The 22,903-nt window shown below is 40.9% G+C and overlaps 1 protein-coding gene across 3 annotated transcripts in view; it reads right to left on the bottom strand.

The window, feature by feature from the left end:
* MAP3K7 (mitogen-activated protein kinase kinase kinase 7) overlaps positions 1–21,050 on the bottom strand; it is a 61,752-nt gene extending 40,702 nt beyond the window's left edge. The window contains exons 1-5 of one of the 3 annotated variants that reach the window (XM_065911333.1): positions 20,685–21,050; positions 6,794–6,904; positions 3,988–4,053; positions 3,439–3,484; positions 2,229–2,367 (exon numbers count right to left, since the gene is read on the bottom strand). In XM_065911333.1, the coding sequence (XP_065767405.1) occupies positions 2,229–2,367; positions 3,439–3,484; positions 3,988–4,053; positions 6,794–6,904; positions 20,685–20,804 (482 nt within the window). In that variant the 5' untranslated portion in view covers positions 20,805–21,050. Of the gene's footprint in view, positions 1–2,228; positions 2,387–3,438; positions 3,485–3,987; positions 4,054–6,793; positions 6,905–20,684 lie in introns of those variants that run through there. The other 2 variants (XM_065911334.1, XM_065911335.1) reach the window with 2 other exon arrangements.
* Between the last annotated feature and the right edge of the window lie 1,853 nt (positions 21,051–22,903).

Below are 22,903 nucleotides of genomic sequence, written 5' to 3'. Positions count from 1 at the left end.
TGGACAGATTTAGAATATTAGATTTTTTTAGTCCATCATGACTAAAGTAAGCCAGATAAAGTACTATTCATATCTCCCTAATGCCACAAATACCTATGTGATAATTTAAGTGGCAAGAATGCTAAGTGCAAATTACCTTTATATACACTTCAATAAACAAAAAATTTTTCCTTGTTTCAACACTGCTAAGTTCTTACTACCCTTTACCCAAGAGAAGAATTCTGTAACTGACTTCTGGGTTTCATCCTGGGATATTCAAAATATCACAGCAATTTTTCTGAATCACTTTTATATCATTACTATTTCCAGTGGACACCCCTTTACTCGTAAGGTTTTGAAGGAACCAGCAAGGAGGAGACCACAGCAGGGGCACGAGCACAAGCGGAGACGGCATGAAGCAGCTGACTGTCGCCAGGAGCCTGCTCTCTGTGCCGCTCCAAACACTCCTCCCGGCTGGAGGCCCCACAGGCTTCCCAGGGACACTGAGACAGGGCACATGCGTCTGTATGCGCAGCTACATGTGAAGGCACAGCCGTTCCAAAGGGCTTCCTTTCCCCCAGTACCTTCTAAAAAATAAATTCTAATGATAAAGCCCGATTTCTATACTGGGTGCCCCATTTTCCACACTACACCATGAGTCCAACTGTAAGAATGCCTGAGAGGAAGGAATGACCTAGACCGTATCTCTTGTAAATATGTTAATGGTATTTATTAGCAAAACGAGAGTCCCTAGCTGCAGATGACTTTGGTAAGACGTATCTGGTCTGTCTAAATAGGTGGTTAAATAACCTAAAATTTATGGACTTACAGGGTGTGGTTGAAGAATGGAAGTAGGTGCTTAAGCCGTATAACTATGGAATCCAAAAGATGTTAAAAACTAAAAAACTGCCTTTTGTGAGATTACTTTGAAGTATATTGTTTAATAACTCATTGTCATTTCAAAGCCAAACAGGTTCCAGTGCAGACGGGTCCTGCATCTGATGGGCTCTGGGTCCTCCAGGAAAAGCATGCTTCACGCCTCACACTTGTATCATGACGGCGTAACACCTTCACGCCTCATCCTTGTAATCAGCCAGTTTGTTCCTGGAGAAGAGCTATGACTTTCACAAATTTGCTCTGATAATTCAACTCTGTGTTAAACTGGGGAGTGGGGAAAGGAGAACATAATCTCCCAAAACAGGGACCAAAAACCTGCCTTCTTCTTTACTACCCAAGATAGGCAGCTACAGCAGCAATCTCGGAGTCAAGTTAAAAAGAAGTGTCATGAACCTGGGACTTAAACATTATTTGACCAAGGACCCAGGGAAAGAGAAATCAGTGTAAGCCTGGAGGTGGAAATAAGTAAGGTACACCAGAGAGAACGGAGATTCCAAGAGTTGAAACCTATATAGAGTGCATCAGATTAGAAAGGAGAGTGAGAAGTTCTACCTGGAAGGGATACTTTGATGCTTTAAATCACTGTCAAGAGAATGGAATACTTGTGACTGATTTCCGAGGGGAAACCCCTTATCTGAGAACCCATGTGATGGCCAGCAGTAAAGGAGAAGGGGCACGAGGGGATTTTTTGTCACAAGTGGAGAGAAAAGAGAAAAATTAGAGAGAAATGGGGACAAAAATATGTATGTTTTCTTTAACTTGAGTACCCCGGGGGGGGGGGGGGGGGGAATCTCTGAAGTTATAGCCTTTAAAAATATTTATTTAGGGAATTTTGAAGTTCTTTCAGAGTCCCAGAATCCACAATATAAAGAAATATTTTCAGTTTCTACTCAGATGTGCCAGCAGTGCCCTTTGCCTTTCTCTGAAAATGCAAATAATAACCACCCTGTGTAGTCTGGTGGAATGTTGCCTATGTGTGGACGTTGTGCTCGTTAGGGATACAACAGGGAACGAGGCAGGCTTGTCTCTGCTCTCATGAAGCTGTTCCGGGAAACCAAAATGTACTGCGGGCACAAAACAGGAGGCACAGACTAACAGACTCTAGAAGGATGATAATCTAAGGTAGAAGTTATTAAAAATAAAGATGCCACTGAAGACAACGATCTAAAATACAAGTTTAGATGGCTAAACGATGGAGGTGTGTTAAAAATAAAGAATGTTAAAAGAATAAAAATAAACATTCTTCAGCAAGCGAAAAGGGAAGAGAAAAGAAACACTGATGTGCAATAACCAGCTTCAATTCGGGAGTGGGTGGGGAGTGCGGAGAGAGAGGCCTCATTATTTGAACTTACTTCGGGGGCTTCAGGTCCCTGTGGATCAGAGCTTTGGGCTGCATGCTGTGAAGATAGGCCACTCCTTGGGAGCACTGCAAAGACCAGCTCATCGCGTGGGCTGCGGTGTAGTAAGGCAGGGGTTCAGCGCCGTGCAGCACTGCAAAGAGAGGCACAAACTAAAAAGAACTTTATTGCATATAACAAAAGACGCAAGGCGAACACAAGCACCGCCAGAACACGAGTGGGTGCTCCTGCACACGCTCCCATCGGGCCTGCTTTTCCTTCCCTTCTAAATGAAAGGACAGAAACAGCTAACGATTTCAAATGGGTAACTACCACGTAAGTCCCTAACACTTACTAGAACGTCTGTTATACATGCATTCAAATACAGTTAATATATAGTACCACTTTTAAAATCTCAATAGACGCAGTGCACACAATAATATAAATTACAAGCAACTGAGAGCATACTGTACTTTTAGAGAGGTACAAAGAAACAGTATAGAAGAAAACAAAATAATGTGCATGAAATGTTTACAGTTATGCTTTCTATAATAGCTAAAAACTAGAAGTAATTTAAAATAAAACACAGAAGCATTAGACAGCCATTAACAAACCCATGAGCAGTAGACATAGCTAAATAAAATGCTACATGGTATAAAAATGCTGTGACAAGAGACTACATATATGGTTGGTGTTTCTTAGAGTGAAACAGCTCTGCTCTACACAGGTAACTAAATGGATTAGCTCTGTTCTGTAAAGGAAACTAAACAATACAGTTTCCTTTCATTGTTACTAAAATGTTCCATAAAGTGAACATTTTCACAAATTTACTTTTGGGGGGAAAAAAAGGCAAAATAAAGCAGAATAAGGATGTGTAGTTAAAAAGTTCTAAAATGAGGAGCCTGAAAGCTGAGACAAGGCAAAAAGAAAAGGTTGTAAGTATGAAGATACTTTAAAATCTATTTAAAAAGCAAGTAAATGCTTTTAATGTTATGAAGAATACCATCAATTTAAAAGATTACTATACTTAGACGTCTAAATTTCACATACTAATGTTGTAGCCTCTTGTCTTTAGCAGATTTTTAATCTTTGGCAGATTTCTTAACTATCTCCTTTTGGGACTCTGAGGATAAATTGTGAAGAACATTAAGTAACTTACAGTGTGTATTAAAAGCTTTTCAATTATTTTACTCTAATAGATAAAGACAGGTCTAATGACACTCACCATTATACAAGGAGCCCCCTTCAGCATATTCCATTACAAGACACACCTGAAGGAAACATATGTCAGAATAATTAACCACAGAGCTACAGCATCCTAGGGAACTTGAGAGACAACTTAGATCAAGCTTTGATTTTATAAATGCATTTAAAAACCATTCTTTTGGTCCCCAGTATTTGAATAGCACTAGAGGGAAAAAAAAAGGTATCTATGATCTAAGACCTTGTCTTCTAGGGGCCCACTGTCTAAGAGTGAAGATGTATATAAACACATAATCCCAGATGTTTGGGGATTTTTTTCCAGTGCAAATGAATAGAGGCTATCACAGGTTATTGTGAATCTCCAAAGAAGATGAGGTTACTGGGTAAGACCACCCAAGACAGCTCTTCCCTTACACTATGTTGCTAATAGATTAGAAGCACACACAGTATGATTACTACTATTTTTTTTAGAAATAATATGACAGATCAAAACAGCTTCATCAACTACACCGTGGCATGTATCTGCCATGTTTTTTTCTCCCAGAGTAAAATGAAAGAATGACAGACTTACTGGGTTCAGGCAGGCTCCATAGAGCTTTACGATGTTAGGATGGTTCACACGGGATAACTGTCGAAGCTGTAACAAAAAAAGGTTTCTTCTGAAAAGTGCTGACTTTTGAGGAGGTGATCTTACAGCATCATTCAAATCTTAAGATTGTACAAAACATTAGCTTAATCATTCAACAGTTTCCTAGGTAGCAGGCACTGTGATCATAAGCACCTGCCCACAATGGTACAGAAGCCCCATCCTGGAATCCTCAGTTTAGTCGTGGGGAGATACATACACAAATAATTAAAGCAACATGCAAAGGGCTACAACAGGAGTTATGAACAAGGCGTGACTACAAATCAGGAGCAATTAAGTCTGCCAAGAAATGTCAGGATGCCACCCCTGAGAGGGCACCGAGCTCAGTTATCCAAACCAGGGGAAGCCACATCATCACCACCTTCATCTTCAGAGCTGCGGCTGAAGGAGTGCTCTATGCGGGGCACTGGGGGCCCCTGACAGATACTGCATAACCCTCACAACTTTGCAAGGCAGGTATGATCGTTTTCATTTTAAAGATGAGGTGCCCTGAAGATAAGGCTCAGAGTAGGTTAAATGAGTTGCTAAATACCCTAGAGCTAGGAAGTAGTAGAACCAGAGTTTGAATTTTGGTCTCTCTGACTTAAAATCTGCACTCTTGCCTTCTCTTCCGTCCACCTCCTATCTCCTGAGTTAATTCCCTCTTCTGAGTTCCCATTACAACTGCCTCTGCCTGAGCAATTCCAATCTGAACCAATGCAGAAACTACTACAGCCTCCTTCTAACTGGTCTCGGTACTTCCGGTTTTATCCAATTGAATCCAATCCAATGATTCATAGTGAGATCCGTGAGCAGTTTGGCTGTACTTATTTCTCTTGCTCTATATCTCAAATTAATATTAACATATCCCCCCAAACTGCTCCCAGCTCTTTCTTCTCCTTTTCTGCTTCTTCCTCTTTCTTCTTCCTCTCCTTCTCTATTATCTATATAATACTGCTGGCTCATATGAAGCCCAAAGGTAAACCTTTTTGCCACATGCTACTAGAAAACTGTACTTTTCTATAGCCAACATTTCTAGATTTTTAGTCCTAAGAGACTTAATATCACCATTTATTAAATTTCACCTTGTTAAGATTCTGAAGTACTGAGCTTTACATAGCAGATTGTTCAAGCATTTATTCTTGCTCCCCCATCCAATACTACCAAAAGAGGAAAGGTACTGTTTTTCAAGACAAACTCAGAAAGATGAAGAAAACGTGATATGAAAAAACAGCACACATTTTTGGAAGTTGGAAACCAAATGAGTAGCAATAATTTACACTGCAGATCTAAAAGGAAATGAGAAAAAGTGAGAAGCAACCAGATTTAACTCATAAAACCTCCAAAAGTTTGGGGAGTGGTGACAGTACCAGGTATCTATTCACATAAGCTATTACTAATAAAAGGGCATAAGAGAGATCGTTTAAAATGAGGCCAAAGATTCCCTCCTTCCCTGCTTCAAACAGCTAGTGAATGCCTCTTTATTGTCCCAAAGACCAGAGGTTGATTCTTTAGAGAAGGTATAATAATATCTTCTCTAAATATATATTTAATGCAGAGATAAACACAGAGAGAGAAATATAAAAATACCTTCTTTAGAGAAGGTGTGAGTCTCTGGATTGGGGGACAGCAAACAAAACTAAGGATGAGCTCAAAGTAGTTGGCTCTGAGAAGCAGAAAACTTGATGGGAGGAGATACAAGGGATTTTTAAGAAAAATACATGGAGAACCATTCAACAGTTTAAATTACGTGTATCTATAACTTTGATGAAAAATTTTTTCTCCAAGCTATTATCATCTTTTTGACTGGATTCCTAGACTTTAGTACATATGATTTTATCTAGTTTTAGGAAACTGCCAATACAACAGTATCTGATCGATAACCTCATTTAGACCATAAACAAAAACTGTGAATAAGGCAAGATAAAGCCAGACTGCTGGACTACAGATCATTTTTTCTCATGATGACAGCAAACCATTCACCAGCACCTCTCAGTTCATTCAATTAATTACAAAAATCTCCTTTATCCTATTATAATGGATTTCTCATTTCCTCATGTTACGCATTTTAAAATATCAGGAAGCATATTTTGACATTATAATTAAATAAAATCACAGATATAAATTCAGAAAGTTTTTAAAGTAAAGACCACTTCTTTTGGCCAATGAAGTTAAAAAGTCACAAAATCACTGATTTATTCGAATACGGTAATCTAATATACAAAACAGCATAAAAGAATGAACCTGATAATACAAAAATCTCATGATTATCGAATTCTCCATCATCAAATCTGTAAGAGAAGAGCTATAAACTTTCATGCTAAATGAGACAAGCCAATTTGACATAATTTTTCCTTAAAATAATCTCATTCGAATTTCTTAAAGTGTTCAGTCAAAAATGAATGCATAAAATCTCCCTTCTTAACTTTAGATAATGGGAGAGATTACCATTTCTTTTCTATTTTAAAATTTAAATTCTATGCCTTGAAATAGATCTGAATTACAGGGAAGAGACTGTATTTTAATTCAGGGATGAATTCATTTATGCAGCTACATCTCTCTTCTAATTTTTAATCAGAACTGAGTATGAATGAAAAAATGTTTCTATGGCATTCCCTGTAGTTCAACTCAACTGCTGATGCTTAAGAACCCAGAGAAATGACAACTGAGAGACACTTTGTTTTTCACAAACATCAAATTCACAGAGTATCTCAGGTGAGAACTACACAACAGAAATGACATTTCAACTTACCTCAACGATAAAAGCTTTCCTCTCAGATTCACTTTCTATCTGTTTAATGGCAACATCTTTTGCTCTCCACTTGGCTTTGCATACTACTCCAAAAGCTCCTCTTCCAACAACCTGAGTTAAAAGCAAACAAACAAAAAATACCCCATGAGAATCAGAAACAAATAGATCCAGCCCACCATTAATGCTGAAGCAAACCTGAAAGGTCAAAGAAGCTTTTAGAAACCATCACGATCTGGATTTGCACACAGAGCCAGTATGAATTTTCGTTAAAACAAGGAGACAATAAAAGGCACTGTCTCTATCTTTGAAAGTTTATGGTCTAGACACCTCTTACTCTCAAAACCAAAAAAAAAAAAAAGACTCTTAGAGACAGAAAACAAATTAAGACAGGTAAGATGAATAAGAGGATACAGAGAAGACAGTCTGGAAAAACAAAAATTAGAAAGCAGAAACATAATCAATGTTTTAAGCTCTTATATTTATGAAATTAAAAATAACTTTTCAATAGTTCAGTGGGGTAGGCAGCAGAGGGGAAAGGATAAAAACAGATGATTAAAGCCTGGCCATTGCGAAGGACAGACACAGCGTGGCGCACTGTGCACTGGGATGTCATTCTTCAGGAAAAAGGGACCAACTGCTGATCCCTAAAACACGGATGAACCTTAAAACACCAGGCTCAGTGACAGACACGAGAGGCCACACAAGACTCCAGTTTTACGAAATGTCTGTAAAAGGCAAATCTTTAGGGATAAAAAGTAGATCAGCTGTTGTCTGGGGCTGAGAGTGGAAACTGGGAGTAACTGTAAAATGGGTAGGAGGAATCCTACCAAGGCGATGAAAGTTTGAAAACAGGTTTCTGGTGATGTTTGCACAACCTAGTAAATTGTACAAACTACTGTACACTTTAAACGGCTAAATTTTAAGATATGTAAAATATATCTCATTAAAGTTACTTTTTTAAGTTGCAAAATAAAAACTGACCACGTGTTATATTATTGTTGAAGCTGACAAGTAGCTCTCGAGTTCACTCCTCTCTCACGCTACTCTACTGATGCTTAAAATTCGTCATTATATTAAAACAACTAAAGAATAGCTTTTGATACTTGTTAGAACAAAGCCAGTCTATTTTGTCACTGAAAATGGCCTTAGTTTTGTGCCATTTGCTCCAATCTTTAAAATTCCAAAGGATCTAAGTACTTCCTTAAGCGAAAAATCTACAGTTCTTACCAATGATGCACTTTCTATGTAGTAAGCACTGAGTTGAGAAGGAAATGGCAACCCACTCCAGTATTCTTGCCTGGAGAAAACCATGGACAGAGAAGCCAGGCAGGTCATGAGGTCACAAACAGTAAGCTAAAACTGAATCGACTTCGCATGCACGCACGCAAATCTTTACCATGTATCAGAAAGGAGAAGTTACATCTTCTCTTGGAGGAAGTCTTCACTTTAGGCAAACTTACATGAGCAGGTACTCTTTCCAGAGTAAGAAAAATAGGTGCTAATAAATACCAGGATCGTTAGTTGTAAGCTGAGATGGATGGCCACTCCAGCCGTAACTCAAATTCCACTTTAAACACTACACAGAGCAGTGTGGACATTTCTCATGTTGCTTAATGTCTGCTGCTAGGTCACTTCGGTCGTGTCCGGCTCTGTGCGACCCCAGACAGCAGCCCACCAGGCTCCCCCGTCCCTGGGATTCTCCAGGCAAGAACACTGGAGTGGGCTGCCATTTCCTTCTCCAATGCATGCATGCATGCTAAGTCACTTCAGTCGTGTCCGACTCTGTGCGATCCCACAGGTGGCAGCCCACCAGGCTCCTCGGTCCACAGGATTCTGTAGGCAAGAATACTGGAGTGGGTTGCCATTTCGTTTTCCAACTAGGTTACGGTGCTTTAGTGCATTAACATATTTAATCCTCCTCCATTTTAAAGGTAAGTAAACTGAGTCACAAAGTTGCCAAGCTGCCCAAGATCACAGGGTCAGAGAAGCCAGGATTTGAAACACAGAGGATATAATAAACAATTCACTTTATATTCAGCCTCTGATGTCACTGTTGTTTAGGTCCTAAGTCGTGTCTGACCCGTCTGTGACCCTGTGGACGGGTGCCCACCAGGCTCCTCTGTTCGTGGGATTTTCCTGGCAAGCCTGGAGTGGGTTGCCATGCCCTCCTCCAGGGGATCTTCTCGACCCAGGGGTCACACCTGCGTTCCTGCTTGGCGGGTGAGTTCTTTACCACCGAGCACCTGGGAGGCCTGTATGCCATCAGCCTAAAGGCAACTGAGTTGTCTTGATTCTGGTGACTTTCCTTTTTCCATTCCTGGTCCTCAGTGCTGAGGGGCCTCCTGACGATAAGGCTCTAGCCCTCCTCTGCACCTCTCATAAGGCAAAGGAGTCAATGTCACTCATTTGAACTTTGCATCCAGTTACTTTAACATGACAGCGATTGGCTACACCTCTGGAATAATGGAAAGACCACACCTAGGATCTGAAACCAACAGACTTGAGTTTAAATGTAGATTCTGTCTGCCTGCTAGCTACCAATACTGGGCAAGTTAATGTCTTTGAGATTCTGTTTTCTCAACAGTAAAAGGGAGATGTTAACTTTTTCTTCAGCATATTATCTATATGGTTCACAAGTCAAAATCAGACATTTTCTTACATACCACAAAAGAATAATAAGTGCTTGGAGCTGGGTATGAATCAGTTTGAGGAGTTATACTCCTTATTTCTTTCAAATTAACCACAATGAACAGCACATAGGCCCTAAAATGAATTTCAACATTATGACAGTATCAGGTGAAGAAAGAAAAGATGGAGAGACCAGTCTATCTGTTAACAGTACTATGAATAATGACTGGGAAGTAATTTCATATGTTTTCCAACGATGTATTTATAAATGGCTCCCCTGGTGGCTCAGGTCCGACTCGCAAAGAGTCGGCCACGACTGAGCAACCGAACTGACACTGGTGGCTCAGACAGTACAGCATCTGCATCTACTGCAGGAGACGTGGGTTCAGTCCCTGGGTCAGGTGAACTGCTGAAGGAATGGCTTCAGAAGGGAACAGCTAGCCAGTCAAGGGTTCTTGCCTGGAGAATTCCAGGGACAGAGGAGCCTGGCAGGCAACAGTCCACAGGGTCACAAAAGAGTCAAATAGGACTTAGTGGATAGTAATTCCACTTTTCATGTATTTACAGATACACCAAAGCAACTGGCACTCAGCAGGTCTCTTGTTTCATTTCGCTATTCTGAAGAATGCCCACACAGGGATTTCAAACATTACACTCGTGTATCATGCATCTGTTGCAAACACTGTGTAAGGTGTGATGACTAACTGTGATGCACGAGTGCCACCTAGTGCTGACAGGATGGCCGACCTGAGCCCGCAACCTGAACCCATGAGGACAAAATGCGGGCAACTAAGGGCATGATACGGAGAAGGCAATGGCACCCGCTCAAGGACTCTTGCCTATGGACGGAGGAGCCTGGTGGGCTGCAGTCCATGGGGTCGCGAAGAGTCAGACAGGACCGAGCGACTTCACTTTCCCTTTTCACTTTCATGCATTGGAGAAGGAGACGGCAACCCACTCCAGTGTTCTTGCCTGGAGAATCCCAAGGATGGGGGAGCGTGGTGGGCTGCCGTCTATGGAGTTGCACAGTCAGACACGACTAAAGCGACTTAGCAGCAGCAACGACATGATAAACTTTCTCCCTCTCGTTTACAAAAGCAATTTTTTGGAAACACTCTGAAATATAAAACAGGCATTTCATGTAAGATAAGAATCCATGAACTTATTAAGAAGTCTGCATGCATCAGGGTCACGTGATATTTCACGTGTATGGTGAAACAACAGATCTAAAATGATTAAATAAAGTCCAAGATGCCTGAGGTTGTACAGGTAAGCTGAAATACATGATAGAAAAAATAACTGTTGTGAATTCAAAGGTCAGAAGCACAGAATCAGCGCTTAATGATTACATTTCTGGGTATGTAATGATTCTGATTACTAAGCTCCAGTGTGTGGAGGGGGATTTACCCGCACTTCCAAGCAATCCTCAGATGCCAGCTGAACAGCCTACCACGGAGCTCCATTCTGACACCACCCACCTGGAGAGCGCATCGGATCCCACAGGTTGAGGGCTCAGTCCTGCGAGACTGTCTGCACCCGCCCTCTCCCCCCAAAGGCTTCACGCCCTCTCTGTGCCCCCGCCCCAATCTCAGTGTGCTCAGCTGGGAGCTCTCTGAAACGCGTCCTTCCGGGCTTACGCGGAGCTTCATTAAATGGACGAGAAGGATTCAGCTGCTGGCCACTGCTGATTGATTCAGCCTCCAGCCCTTCTCCCCTCCCCAGAGGTCAGAGGGGCGGGGCTGAAAGCTCCAACCCTCTAACCACACTGTCGGTTCTCCTGGCTAGCAGCCCCGTTCTTAGGTGTGGTCCAAAACGAACTCAGGACATCTTTATCTTTCATCACTTACAAAATTCAGAGGGTCTTGGGAGCTGTGAGCCAGAAACTGCAGACAAAGACCAAATATATTTAAGAAATATTTTGGTCATCTGAATGACTAAGCACATGTGTGTTTAGTCGCTCAGTCACGTCCAACTCTTTGCCACCCCGTGGCCTGCAGCCCGCCAGGCTCCTCTGTCCATGGGGATTCTCTAGGCAGGAATACTGGAGTGGGTTCCCATGCCCTCCTCCAGGGGATCTTCCCAACCCAGGGATTGAACCCAGGGCTGCCGCAGTGCAGATGGGTTCTTTACCGTCTGAGCCACCAGGAAAGCCCAAGAATACTGCAGTGGGTAGCCTATCCCTTCTCCAGGGGAATTTCCCAACCCAGGAATCAAACCAGGGTTTCCTGCATTGCAGGTGGATTCTTTTCATATTTCTTGGAAATCACCATATCACAGAATCAAAATGTGACTTCCCATCTTTTCAAATGGCATAAATATTAGGGGTAAAAGAAAAAATATATGAAGAATTGTTCCCTGCCTTCAAGGGTTGAAAGTGAGGTAGAGAAGAAATTCAAGACAAAACAATACACACACACACACACACACACACACACACACACACACACATACACACACACCCCCGCCCCCCCCCCCAGCCGAAAAGGGCCAGTGACGAGACTCTACGTTGGCGGCTTTCAGGACAGACTTAGGGATTCGAGGGTAGAGAAGACTTATTTCCATGCCCCCTCCGCCTCAACTTCTCCCTGAGATCTCCAGGAGAAAGCAGTCTCACAGGACAGGCTCTGCCAACATGAGAAGCCGCAGATGAGTTAAGTGTGGTAAAGGGGACAGTCAGAGCGAGGCCCCACATTCTTTCAGCCTTGACAGAACGTGGCAATGATACAGAAAAACTCCTGCCAAGAGAAAAACAGGATAACTGAAGAGTCTTCTGACTGCAGGAAGGAGGCTGCTGGATGGCAGACAGCTCAAAATACAGGGAGCTAAACGCAGAGCTCAGCTGAATCTCAGAGCATCAGTGAAAGCCAAAGAGGAGCGCCCAGTGAGCAGGTGGGGAGAGACGGGTGCAGTCTCCCGCCTTCAAGGGATGAAGTGAGGCTAATGCCGAGAGAACCATGAACTGCGTTTATTCCTTAAGCCAGTATCTCTGGAATGTCTACCATATCCAGCTACCATCTGGGATACAAGAGATATAGCCGCAAACAAGACAAAGGCCTAGACCCACATGAAATGTACTTTCAACTTAAGCGGGGGGTAGGGAGAGGAAAGAAAAGACAACAGCGGACAAAAGATGGGGCTTCCGTGTGGCTCAGCGGCAAAGAACCTGCCGCCAGTGAAGGGGCCGCAGCAGACGCAGGTCTGACCCCGGGGTCCGGAAGATCCCCGAGAGGAGGCAATGGCAAGCCACTCTGGTATTCTTGCCTGCAGAATCCCAAGGACAGAGGAGCCTGGCGGGCTACAGCCTACTCTTCGGGTTGCAAAGAGTCAGACATGACTGAGCATGCAAGCATGTGAGACAAAAAGATGAATAAGATAAGTAACAGCTTATAAAAAACTGCGATGGAGAAAAAGAAAAAGTTAAATAATGGGACAAACTTATGTGGAAATTTATGGCTGGAGAGTATAAAAGGCATCTGAGGAGGTTACTAATTTCATATTTGAATGACACAAGGAACGAACCAAAGAAGAAACTACTAGTGTAAGGACCCTAAAGGGGGGGGAAAACCCTATAATCCCTATTCAACAACATGTGAATCCCATCTATAGTTTAGGCATTATCCTACATATTCCAGATACAGAAGTAAACAAGTTAAACCAAAATCCTTGTTCTAACTACTTATATTCTCTGTGTGCAGGGAGACAAAGAGGAAGCATGATGTGTGTATACACAGGTGTATGTATATATATATATAAAAGACAGAATGTTTTAAGAAAATGATAAATGCACTAAGAAGAAAAGAAACATAATTGTGTGTGTGTACACATGCATGCACTCTTCCCACTCCAGTTTTAAACTAGGCCTTAATGAGAAAGGTGACATTTTAATGATGACCTAGAGAAATACTGGGAGGGTTTGGTGTAAGCAGGACATAGTGGAAAAAGGGAAGAGTGATGCAGGATAAAGCCAGAGAGACAGACAAAGTCTGGATCCTGGAGGGTTCTTGGCTCAATGAAAAGGAGTCTGAATCTCAAACTAAATGTGATGGGAAGCAATTAGAGGAATTTAAGGAGGAATGTGATATGATTTTACATTAAAAAAAAATCATTCTGGCTCTATGTGAAGAATGAATTGTAAGGAAGTTAGCTTATATATAGAGAGAGATCAGGCAGAAGGCTGTAAAAGCAGTCCAAGCAAGAGAGAAGTGCTTTGAGAACAAGGCTGGCGGTCGAACAGAAAAATGAGCAGAACTGGGATACGTTTTAGCTTGTTTCTGTGCTCATGTGCCCAGTCACGTCCGACTCCGTGACCCCACGGACTGGAGCCCACCAGGATCCTCTGTCCAAGAGGTTTCCCAGGCAAGAACACTGGAGTGGGCTGCCATTTACTACTCCAGGGGATCTTTCCTACCCAGGGATCTAACCTGAGTCTCCTGCCACTCCTGAATTGCAGGCAGATTCTTTACCTGCTGAGTCATCAGGGAAGCCAGGGAATATGCTTTAGTTGTTCTGTAGCTCAGTCGCGTCCAACTCTTTGCAACCCCAGGGACTGCAGCACGCCAGGCTTCCCTGTCCTTCACCATCTCCCGGAACCTGTTCAAACTTATGTCCACGGAGTCGGTGATGCCATCCAACCATCTCATAAACCATATGTTTTAGAGGTAAAGTCAAAAGAGCTTGCTGATGATCTGCATGCAGGCAGGACAGGTGGACACGAAGAGACATGAGTCATTTATAACGTCTAGATTCAGAAACAGTTTAATAAAGGATAAGAAAGGATGAAGCAAGCAAATTTTCTTTCTTTTTTTTTAATAGCACAGAGTTCTGATTTACTCATGTAAAGCCTAGGATGCCTATTTAGACATCTGAGTAGAGATACCAAGAAAGAAAGTGGAAACGTGGGTCAAGAGGTCAGGCAGAGCATTAAGAACCTGGGAGAGTCATTAGCATTTAGTTAGTACTTCAAACCAACCCCCTGGATGTGGTGAGCAAAAAATAACACGTGACCACTGGGGTCCCAGAACTGAGCGTTGAAGCACGTCAACGTTTACAACACAGGGGAAGAAGAAACCAGCAAAAAGCAAGGAAATAAAAACAGCAAGAGCTTAGCCAGTGGCTCTCTAAGTGTAACCTATGGGTCAGAGGCACTTGCATCACCTGGAAATTTGTGAAAATGGAATTCTCAGGTTGCCACCCAGAATTACTGAGTCTGAGGGTCGGGTCCAGCAATCAGTGTTTTAACACACCCTTCAGGTGATTCTCATATTTGAGAATGACTGTATCAGGTTATATTAAAACCATCATTAACAGTGAGATGAGACACCTCACTGGAAACCATCACACTGACCAGAGACCCTTCTCTTACTGCTGATACGGTCTATGGAAGTTTTCCAGACCCCTGACATGATATCTTCAGCAGGAAGAAAGGAAAAGAAGAATTCTTGAGAACAGAACACTGTTGTTCTTGACACATGGTAGATCAGAAGAGCACAAATGGCAAATTGAGACACAATGGCAACTGAGGTAAATAACAAAAAAAAAACTAATATTCAAACTACAAAACAATGAAAGGAAGTCACTTTTTACTTACTACCAAATTTCTAACTCAAGTTCACAATCAAATATGCTTTTCGGATTGTACTCATATCTGAGTAAGCTTCTCTGACATATTATTATTAACAATTATTGTGAATGGACAGCTCTAACCCAAGATCAGTTTTCACGAAGAGTGTAAAAAATGGAACATGTCCAATTACAAGTATCTCCCCCAATGCACACATCCATCCAAAATGGTGAACCCAGAAATAAATATTTCAGATATTTTTCACAATACCTCATCTATAAAAATAGAAAAACAAAGGAATTCAGTGAGAACTTTGGTTTTAAAAGGGAAGTCAAATTAGAAATATTTCCTTCTGAATATATGACTGTTTTCTAAATTAAAATGTTTTCAGATTAATTCTTTTATTATATGTACTTCTCCCCCCGTGGTTTAGCCCTCATGGTTTGGGATTCACAATTTTAGTCTCATGTAGTAAAGCAGATTTAAATTTAATTTCTGAATATGAAAAAAGTACAGCAGAAAAATGAGAAACGACAGAAAAACATATTTTCATGCAGTTAATATTAAAAGGCAAAAACACCAAAATCAAAATTTGGTGTATGTGTTCAAAGAAAGCAACTCCTTTAAAAACTAATTTCTTTAAGATGTACAAACACTCCATTCCCTTGTCGAGTCAGGTTTTTAAAAGAAAAAAACCATCTAAACGAAAACTAAATGGAAAAGGGTGTGCACCCTTGAACTCTTAATTTACTATGAAATAATCCTTAATTGTGTCCATTCCCGTTATTTCCAGCCCAGTGGGCTGTGGCTGACAGCTTGCTTTAGCCCTGACCTGTGGTCTGTGTGAATGGACCCTGGCCATGCTGCCGTCGCTCTGGCTAGAAATCTGGGACATGGCAGAACAAGCACAGATCTGAACAGTTATTAGTTAGAACTTGGAGCCTCTGACTATTTCAGAACTCCAGTATCTATGAATTAACTGTGGCAGAGTAGAATTGCCACCCGCTGACAAGACAGACTTTATAACACCAAAGTAAAGCTTTGATTATTCAGACTTTTTAAAATCAGCCATAAGACATCCATCTGACCCTTTAAACAGGCCTTTCTTTCAAATAATATGTTCATGTCATCTTTTAAGTTACACAGGCACACAATAAACATTATCACCGTGGCTACCTCTTCGCTGTGATAACAATTACAGGTTTCTCCTGAAACCAACAATCAAGTTTCACATGGAAGTGCGTATTAATAATTCTGAATATTCTTAATATTAATAACAAATCTATACACAATTTATTCAGGCCACTATAAGTTAGGTTTTCTCTATTATCAGTTGCCCACACATTTAACATAAAAAAAATCAAAAAATGTACAATACTGTCAAAGCTCTTTCTGTATTTCAATTTAAAACAGAACCTCTGCATGTCTCTAAGAACATATAAATCCTGCAATTATTATATGTGCATTGCACATATGCTATTCTTGATGTCAACGCTGTGGATCTCCCCTTTAAAAAGCGGCCATGCCAAACAGGGTCTTTTTAGCATTTTAGTAAAGGCCCACTAATGCATGGCTTGTATTGTTATAGCACCTGACCCTCTGCAGAATCTTTTACCCCTGGTTAAACCAAACTACTTGCTACGTATAATTAATTGCAGTGAAATCAACATTTGCATAGAGAATCAGATTTTATTTTTAGTGTAAATGCTGCGTTAGCCAAATCACTAATTTATCTTAACCTCTGGTTTAATCACATAAAAGGACCAGCTCACATAAAGAGAACCAGATGGACACTAGAATTCTCATGATTATGCTACAGTAACTTCATTTACTCATTCAGCAACTACTTACAGAAAACCTTTAGATGCTAGCCAATGGAGTTAAAAGTGTGAATAAGGTTAAACTGTGCTGAGGGATACCTACTTTCAGTGACAGCTAAGTGCCATGAAGGATATTAGAACTGACAAAGATCTAGGTTGCTCAGGGAAAGCTTTTTCAAGGAAGTAACATTGAGAAGGAAATGGCAACCCACTCCAGTATTCTTGCCTGGAGAATCCCATGGACAGAGGAGCCTGGCAGGCTACAGTCCCTGGGGTCACAGAGTCGGACACGACTCAGCGACTATAACACCACCACCACTTGAATGGGACTTGAATGGTGAGAACAGGTCAATGAAATTCTAGGGAAAAGAGCATTTGAGGCATAGGAGCAACTACAAAGAATTCATTTTAGTATCTTTCCCAATCTATGATGCTTACTTTATTAAAAACCTAGTTGCAAAATCTTTCCTGCTAAATGGAGCCTTCTGTGATAAACTCTACTTTCCAATTATGGCTTAAGCGTGCAATTTACATTCCATTCATAGTTTTAATTTGTGGTTCTGAAAATCTAGTCTCAGGATAAGTCAAAGTTTTTAAGGAGAGAACCCTAGAATCCTTCACTCATCTTTTATAATCTTAGCACAGAAAAGAATGTTCATTAAGGGCTCCAGACCAGCTATTATAAATGAAATCGGTATTTTGTTTCCCATTCTTACGATAAGGTTTGGCTACAAACCTTAACTTCAGAAAGAAGGGAAGGAACCTTATAAATCCAAGAGGAAAGAGCAAATGACTCAGGAGTGAGAAATCTCAAACTCAACTCCCTGCTCTACCATGAACTTAGATATGAGGCTTCTGGCAAATCAAACTCTATGACTAGTTGTCAATATCTGTAAAACGGGAGTATCATTTGCCCTGTTTAATCAGGATTAGTCAGTCACAAACTACATTTCATCATGATCACTGTCCTTAAAACTGACTGTGGAAACAGAGCATAAATGCCAGAAAAAGTGTGAAACAGTGTGATTTCATGTTAGAATGGGAAGAAACCTTAAGTTATCTTGTTCAATCTCTCTTTTTACGTGAGAAATCAAGCTCAGAAAAATGAGGTGATTTGCTCAAAGTTACTGAAATACATGATGGCAGAATCAGTGTGGCATCTACATTTTCTAAATACCCAGCCCAGTACACTTTTATTTTAACCACACCACACTGCCTCTATCACTTCTTGCAACCTAGTCCCCAGTGTACAGATACATAACTCACAATTCATTCTAACAGTCAGATCCAGAATGATAAAAGCTAAAATGACTTAAAAAATTAAAAAAATACCTACATAGGTTTCGAATGCTGAGACCTGACATAATTTGATACCAAAACTGAATTTGGAAAGTTTCACACTGATTATTACTGAGTCATGGTATAAGAAATGTAAGGATTAAAATCAGCCGATGCCTTAAAAATATACATCTGTCAAATGAGTGCATATTTGGCCTATGGTCAGAGGATTTTTCCTTATACACAGTTTCTAACTGAAACAATATAATGCTGATTCAATTACACTGCTATTTGAGAAACAATATGATTTTCTTCATTAGTAGGCAATATACTGGTACCATATATAATAATGAAAGCAATGTAATATACTTTTTGTTTTGAGTCATCTTTCTCTGTTTCTCTTATTCATGATTTTAAGCTGAGAGCAGAATCTAAGTTGAGAAATAATGAGCGCCCATGGTGCTGCCTAGATTATATAGTAACACTGCTTTAATGTGAACATAAAGAATATGATGAAAATTATGTAATGGTTTTAACATTAGAAAGATCTAAGTTCAAATCTTTAACATGAAAATAAACTGACTAATAAAAACTGAAAAGAACAAAATTAAAAGACTGCCTAACTTAAGAAAACTTCATCTAGGAACAAAAATATACTCCTCAGCAATGTCCTAAATCTACTAAAGAATAGTTGAAACATCATCTAAACTAAAGGAAAGGTCTTTGGAAACAGAACCCAAATAGGAGGTTAAATAGCTTTGGGGAAAGAGTAGTAAAAGGATAAATGACACCTTACGAATAACCAAGAATGTAAAATGCTTCAGAAAGCAGTGTGGGAAAACTAAGGTTGTAAAAATCAGATGATGTAAGTCTCTGAAAACATTTGGTAGACCACGAAGTACAAGTTATTATTATATAACAATTTGTAGTCTACAAGCACAGCAATTCGCCACAGAGTAGACGTAAATGCTTATTTAAAAACTACAATTCTTTTATACTGACTCACTGAATTTTTATTCTTAAAAAAGAAAGAATGTTAGCCATGAAAGCGAGATCAACTATCCAATTCTGAAAAAAGAATTTATCATAGTCTCAGTAGAAAAAAACACACACAGACACACACAAAACCTCCCCCTCTTCCAAAATACGGGTCCTTCTTTTAGCCATATGACCTTAAAGCAGGTCACAGTTCCTCTCCAGAACTCAGTTCCTAGTAATGTGTGTCAGGCACTGTGTTGGGTATTTTGCACGTACTGCCTAATAAAGTCTCATACAAATAAAATGAGGTCGAAATTATAATCATTTTACAGTTAAGGAAACTAAAGCTCAAAAAGGTTGGTCAGGAAACTTGCTCCAGATCACACAGCTAACAAATGGCGCAGCTGATACACTGAACCTTCATCTAACTCCTAAGGTTTTGCTCTTTCCACTTACATTATCTTGTAAAATGAGGCTGTTTTCAGCCATCTTTAAGATTATTTTAAGCAAGTAAAAATAATCCATTATTCCAAAACATGCATAGAAAAAAAAAAAAAAAACGTTCGTTGAAGGATAATTATCTCACTACTTTTAGCTTACCACTGTCTAAAAGTAATTAAAAATTTTTAAAGTAGAGATAATTCTTTGAGATCTGTAATACAGAACATGCAGGATTCTCGTGGGTGTATGTAATGCAGGGTGCTTAGTAAATTTCTTAAATGATAAACAAATGGTAAATAATAAATACCATTTACAACCAAAGTTTTAACACTTTCTAAAGTGTCTTTAAAATATATATAGCTTTAAGTTTTCTAATTTTTATGGTCTATACAACCAACCTCTGTGCATTGAAAAGAAGCAATGTGCTAAAGGCACATTACCTTGCTCCAAAATAATTTAAATATTGCAGAATAAAGGATGTATTCAGGTTTAATAACAGCGACTTCTGGTCTGACCTCACATTCTAGTTGTCACTGAAATCACTCGTTATTTCTTCAGAATATGCTACCTGAAACATTTTTTCATCCTAAACCTGTCTACATTACTAGTGGTGAAATTAACCTAAATCAGTCTAATTGAAGACTATTAAATAACATTTAACATGACTACTGCTCTATGGAACTGGCGAAACAGAGCTATTCGGTACTTGAGGAAAAACTATTAGACTTCTGGATGTATTAATTTACGAAGCATCCACTGAGCACCCACTGCGTGCCAGATGCTGAGCCAGAAGTCGAACATAAAACAATCCTTGACCCTTAAGAACACCATGTTTTGGAGAACTAAAACTCCAAAACGGCCATGGTCTTTGATCAATTTTACTACTTACAGATTCTAGAACTGGTGGACCAGACGATCGCACCAGTTTATCCTTTTCCGTTTGAGATGACCCAAACTCCAAGCACGAGAGTATTAAATTCAAACTCAAGGGTGCTAAAGTGAGAAAAGAGAGCTACCCCGGAGCAGCTGGACGCGGAGAGCCCCTTTACGCCCGGCCTCGGTGGGGTGTGGGGACTCCAGGGTGGGTCCCAAGAAATAGAGGGACCAGGGAGGCGCCTTTAGAGTCAGGACCAGGCAGAGACCGGGACAGGCCAGGGCCCGAGCCTCCGTGCCGGGCCTCGCTCACCTCTTCCACCTCGATCTCCTTGTAGTCTATCTCTTCAAAGTTGAGGACTTGGGAGGGGGCTTCGATCATCTCACCGGCGGAAGACGAGGAGGAGGAAGAAGCGGCGGACGCTGTAGACATGATCCCTCGCGGAGCCCGGGGGGCCCGGGAAGGCTGCCGCCCGGACAGTCCGGGGGAGACCCGCGCCCACCCGCCTCCGGACCGACCTTCAACCTGGAGCCACGGCGATCCGTGGCGGGGACAGGGACAGCGGCCACAGCCGAGTCCCGGCTCCGGCTCCGCTGCGTTTTCCGCCGCCCGGCCCCGCCCACCAAACTTCCGGTTCCGGCCAGAGATCGGAAACAAGAGGAGGGCCTTGAGATCACGGGAGGGGAGGGGAGAATTCGGTGAGAGAAAGGAGGACAGGTCGGGGGTGGAGTGGGGGAGGGGTGGAGTGGGGGAGGGTGAGAGGCTTGTTTGGACCTGTGGGACAAATTTCGCGAGACCTTTATTAAAGGGCTTCGGCGAAGTGATAATACCGCGAGAACTGACGTGTGACGTAATTAAAACGCGCGAACGGAAGTGGCGCAGAGCGCGGTGGAATCTCTGTACGGTTGGTCCTCTAGGAACCAGCGGGAAAGATAAAAGCTACAGTTTCAACCTTCTTGGTGAAGTATGTTTTGACCCCGCTCCCTTTTCTCTCAGAGACCTGCAAATGGACGGGGTAGTATTGGATTGAGTTTTTGTGAGGAAGCTTACTATTCAGCTTCACTCCGAAGCTAAACTGCACTATTTCCTAAAAAGCCTAAGAAAATGTGTTTTGGTGTTTGGAAGGAAGCGATTGTACTGTTACTTTGAACCAGTCCCTGATGCTGTCAGAGATTCTAAAGAAAATAATACACAGCGAGCCAGCGTATGTAGCCTGAATAATACTATATAGGCTCACGAACAGAAGTTAATTTTAGGTAAGGTAGATATTTATAATTTGGCATAATTTGTCGTTCATTTGAATTTATAGGATGTATTAATGGTACATGTCGGAGTGCAGTGCTTTGTGCTGGATACTTTGCTTTTATGTATCCCATATTTTATCATTAACAGTAGCCTTGCAAATTAAGTATTTTTGTTGCCATTTTCAGGACAGGAGTAAACAGGCTCGGGAGTAAATCAATTATGATTCTCACAAGCACCTAGCTCAGTATATTTCCAAGGTGAAAAGTATTTCCTGTGTTGTACTATCAACACAATTTTTAATTTTAAACTATCTCTTAAACATCAGTCAGTTTGATCTAAAGCCTAATTGGGAAAATTGGAGTTAGAGATGAAGGTTTAAGAATGAAACGTTGTGAAGGTCAAGTTCTGTCTCAGTAGGAGACCAAAAAGGGAACAGTCAGAAAGGAGAAAGTGAGGGGAATGGTGATGGGAATATCAGTGGAGGAGAGTTTTTCAAATAAGAAATAGCTAACCAAATAAATGCTGTACAGAATTAATTTTAACCCATTGGGATTGCGAATAGGTCATTGAATTTGGCAATTAAGAAGTTATGAACTCCTGGAAGACAGTGTGACTCTTTTTTATTTGTAGTTTTAATAACAATGATAATTTGGTGAATGGGTAAGAGAATGGAAGAAAGAATAATTTCTTTCACAGAGCAATCTCTGGGTGATCTTACCCAGGGTATTGACCACTTTTATGATGGTGACTCACAATCTCTCCCAGTTTTCAAGTTTTTCCTGAATTCTGGACCTATTGGACATCTCTATTTAGACATAATTTAGCACATGAACTTTAAGATTCCAAAAACAAATTCAGAAGTTATCACCCACTACGTATATATTCTTTGTGTGCATTTTCTGTCTCCATGAAGGATCTCATTATCTACTCAGTTGTCCAAGTGAGAAATCAGAGCTTTATTTCTATGTGTATTACAATAAAATGATGCTTAATTAGTGCACTAATAACCAGATAGAATGGAGAAGGAAATGGCAACCCACTCCAGTATTCTTGCCTGGGAAATGCCATGGGCAGAGAAGTCTGGAAGGCTACAACCCATGGGATTTCCCAGGCAAGAGTACTGGAGTGGGTTGCCATTTCCTTCTCCAGTTGGACACGACTGAGCAACGGAACAAAAAACAACCACCAAATGAAAGTAAACTAATGGGATAACCATTTTTACCTGTCATTTCTTTACTCAAATTCCCAAACTAGGATGGTCACCTTTTAACCTTGTCCTTTGACTC

This window comes from Muntiacus reevesi, chromosome 19, assembly GCF_963930625.1.
Source record: "Muntiacus reevesi chromosome 19, mMunRee1.1, whole genome shotgun sequence".
Lineage (NCBI taxonomy): Eukaryota > Metazoa > Chordata > Mammalia > Artiodactyla > Cervidae > Muntiacus > Muntiacus reevesi.
The sequence above is the reverse complement of the archived record's forward strand: the minus strand, read 5'-3'. Positions and strand labels throughout refer to the sequence as shown.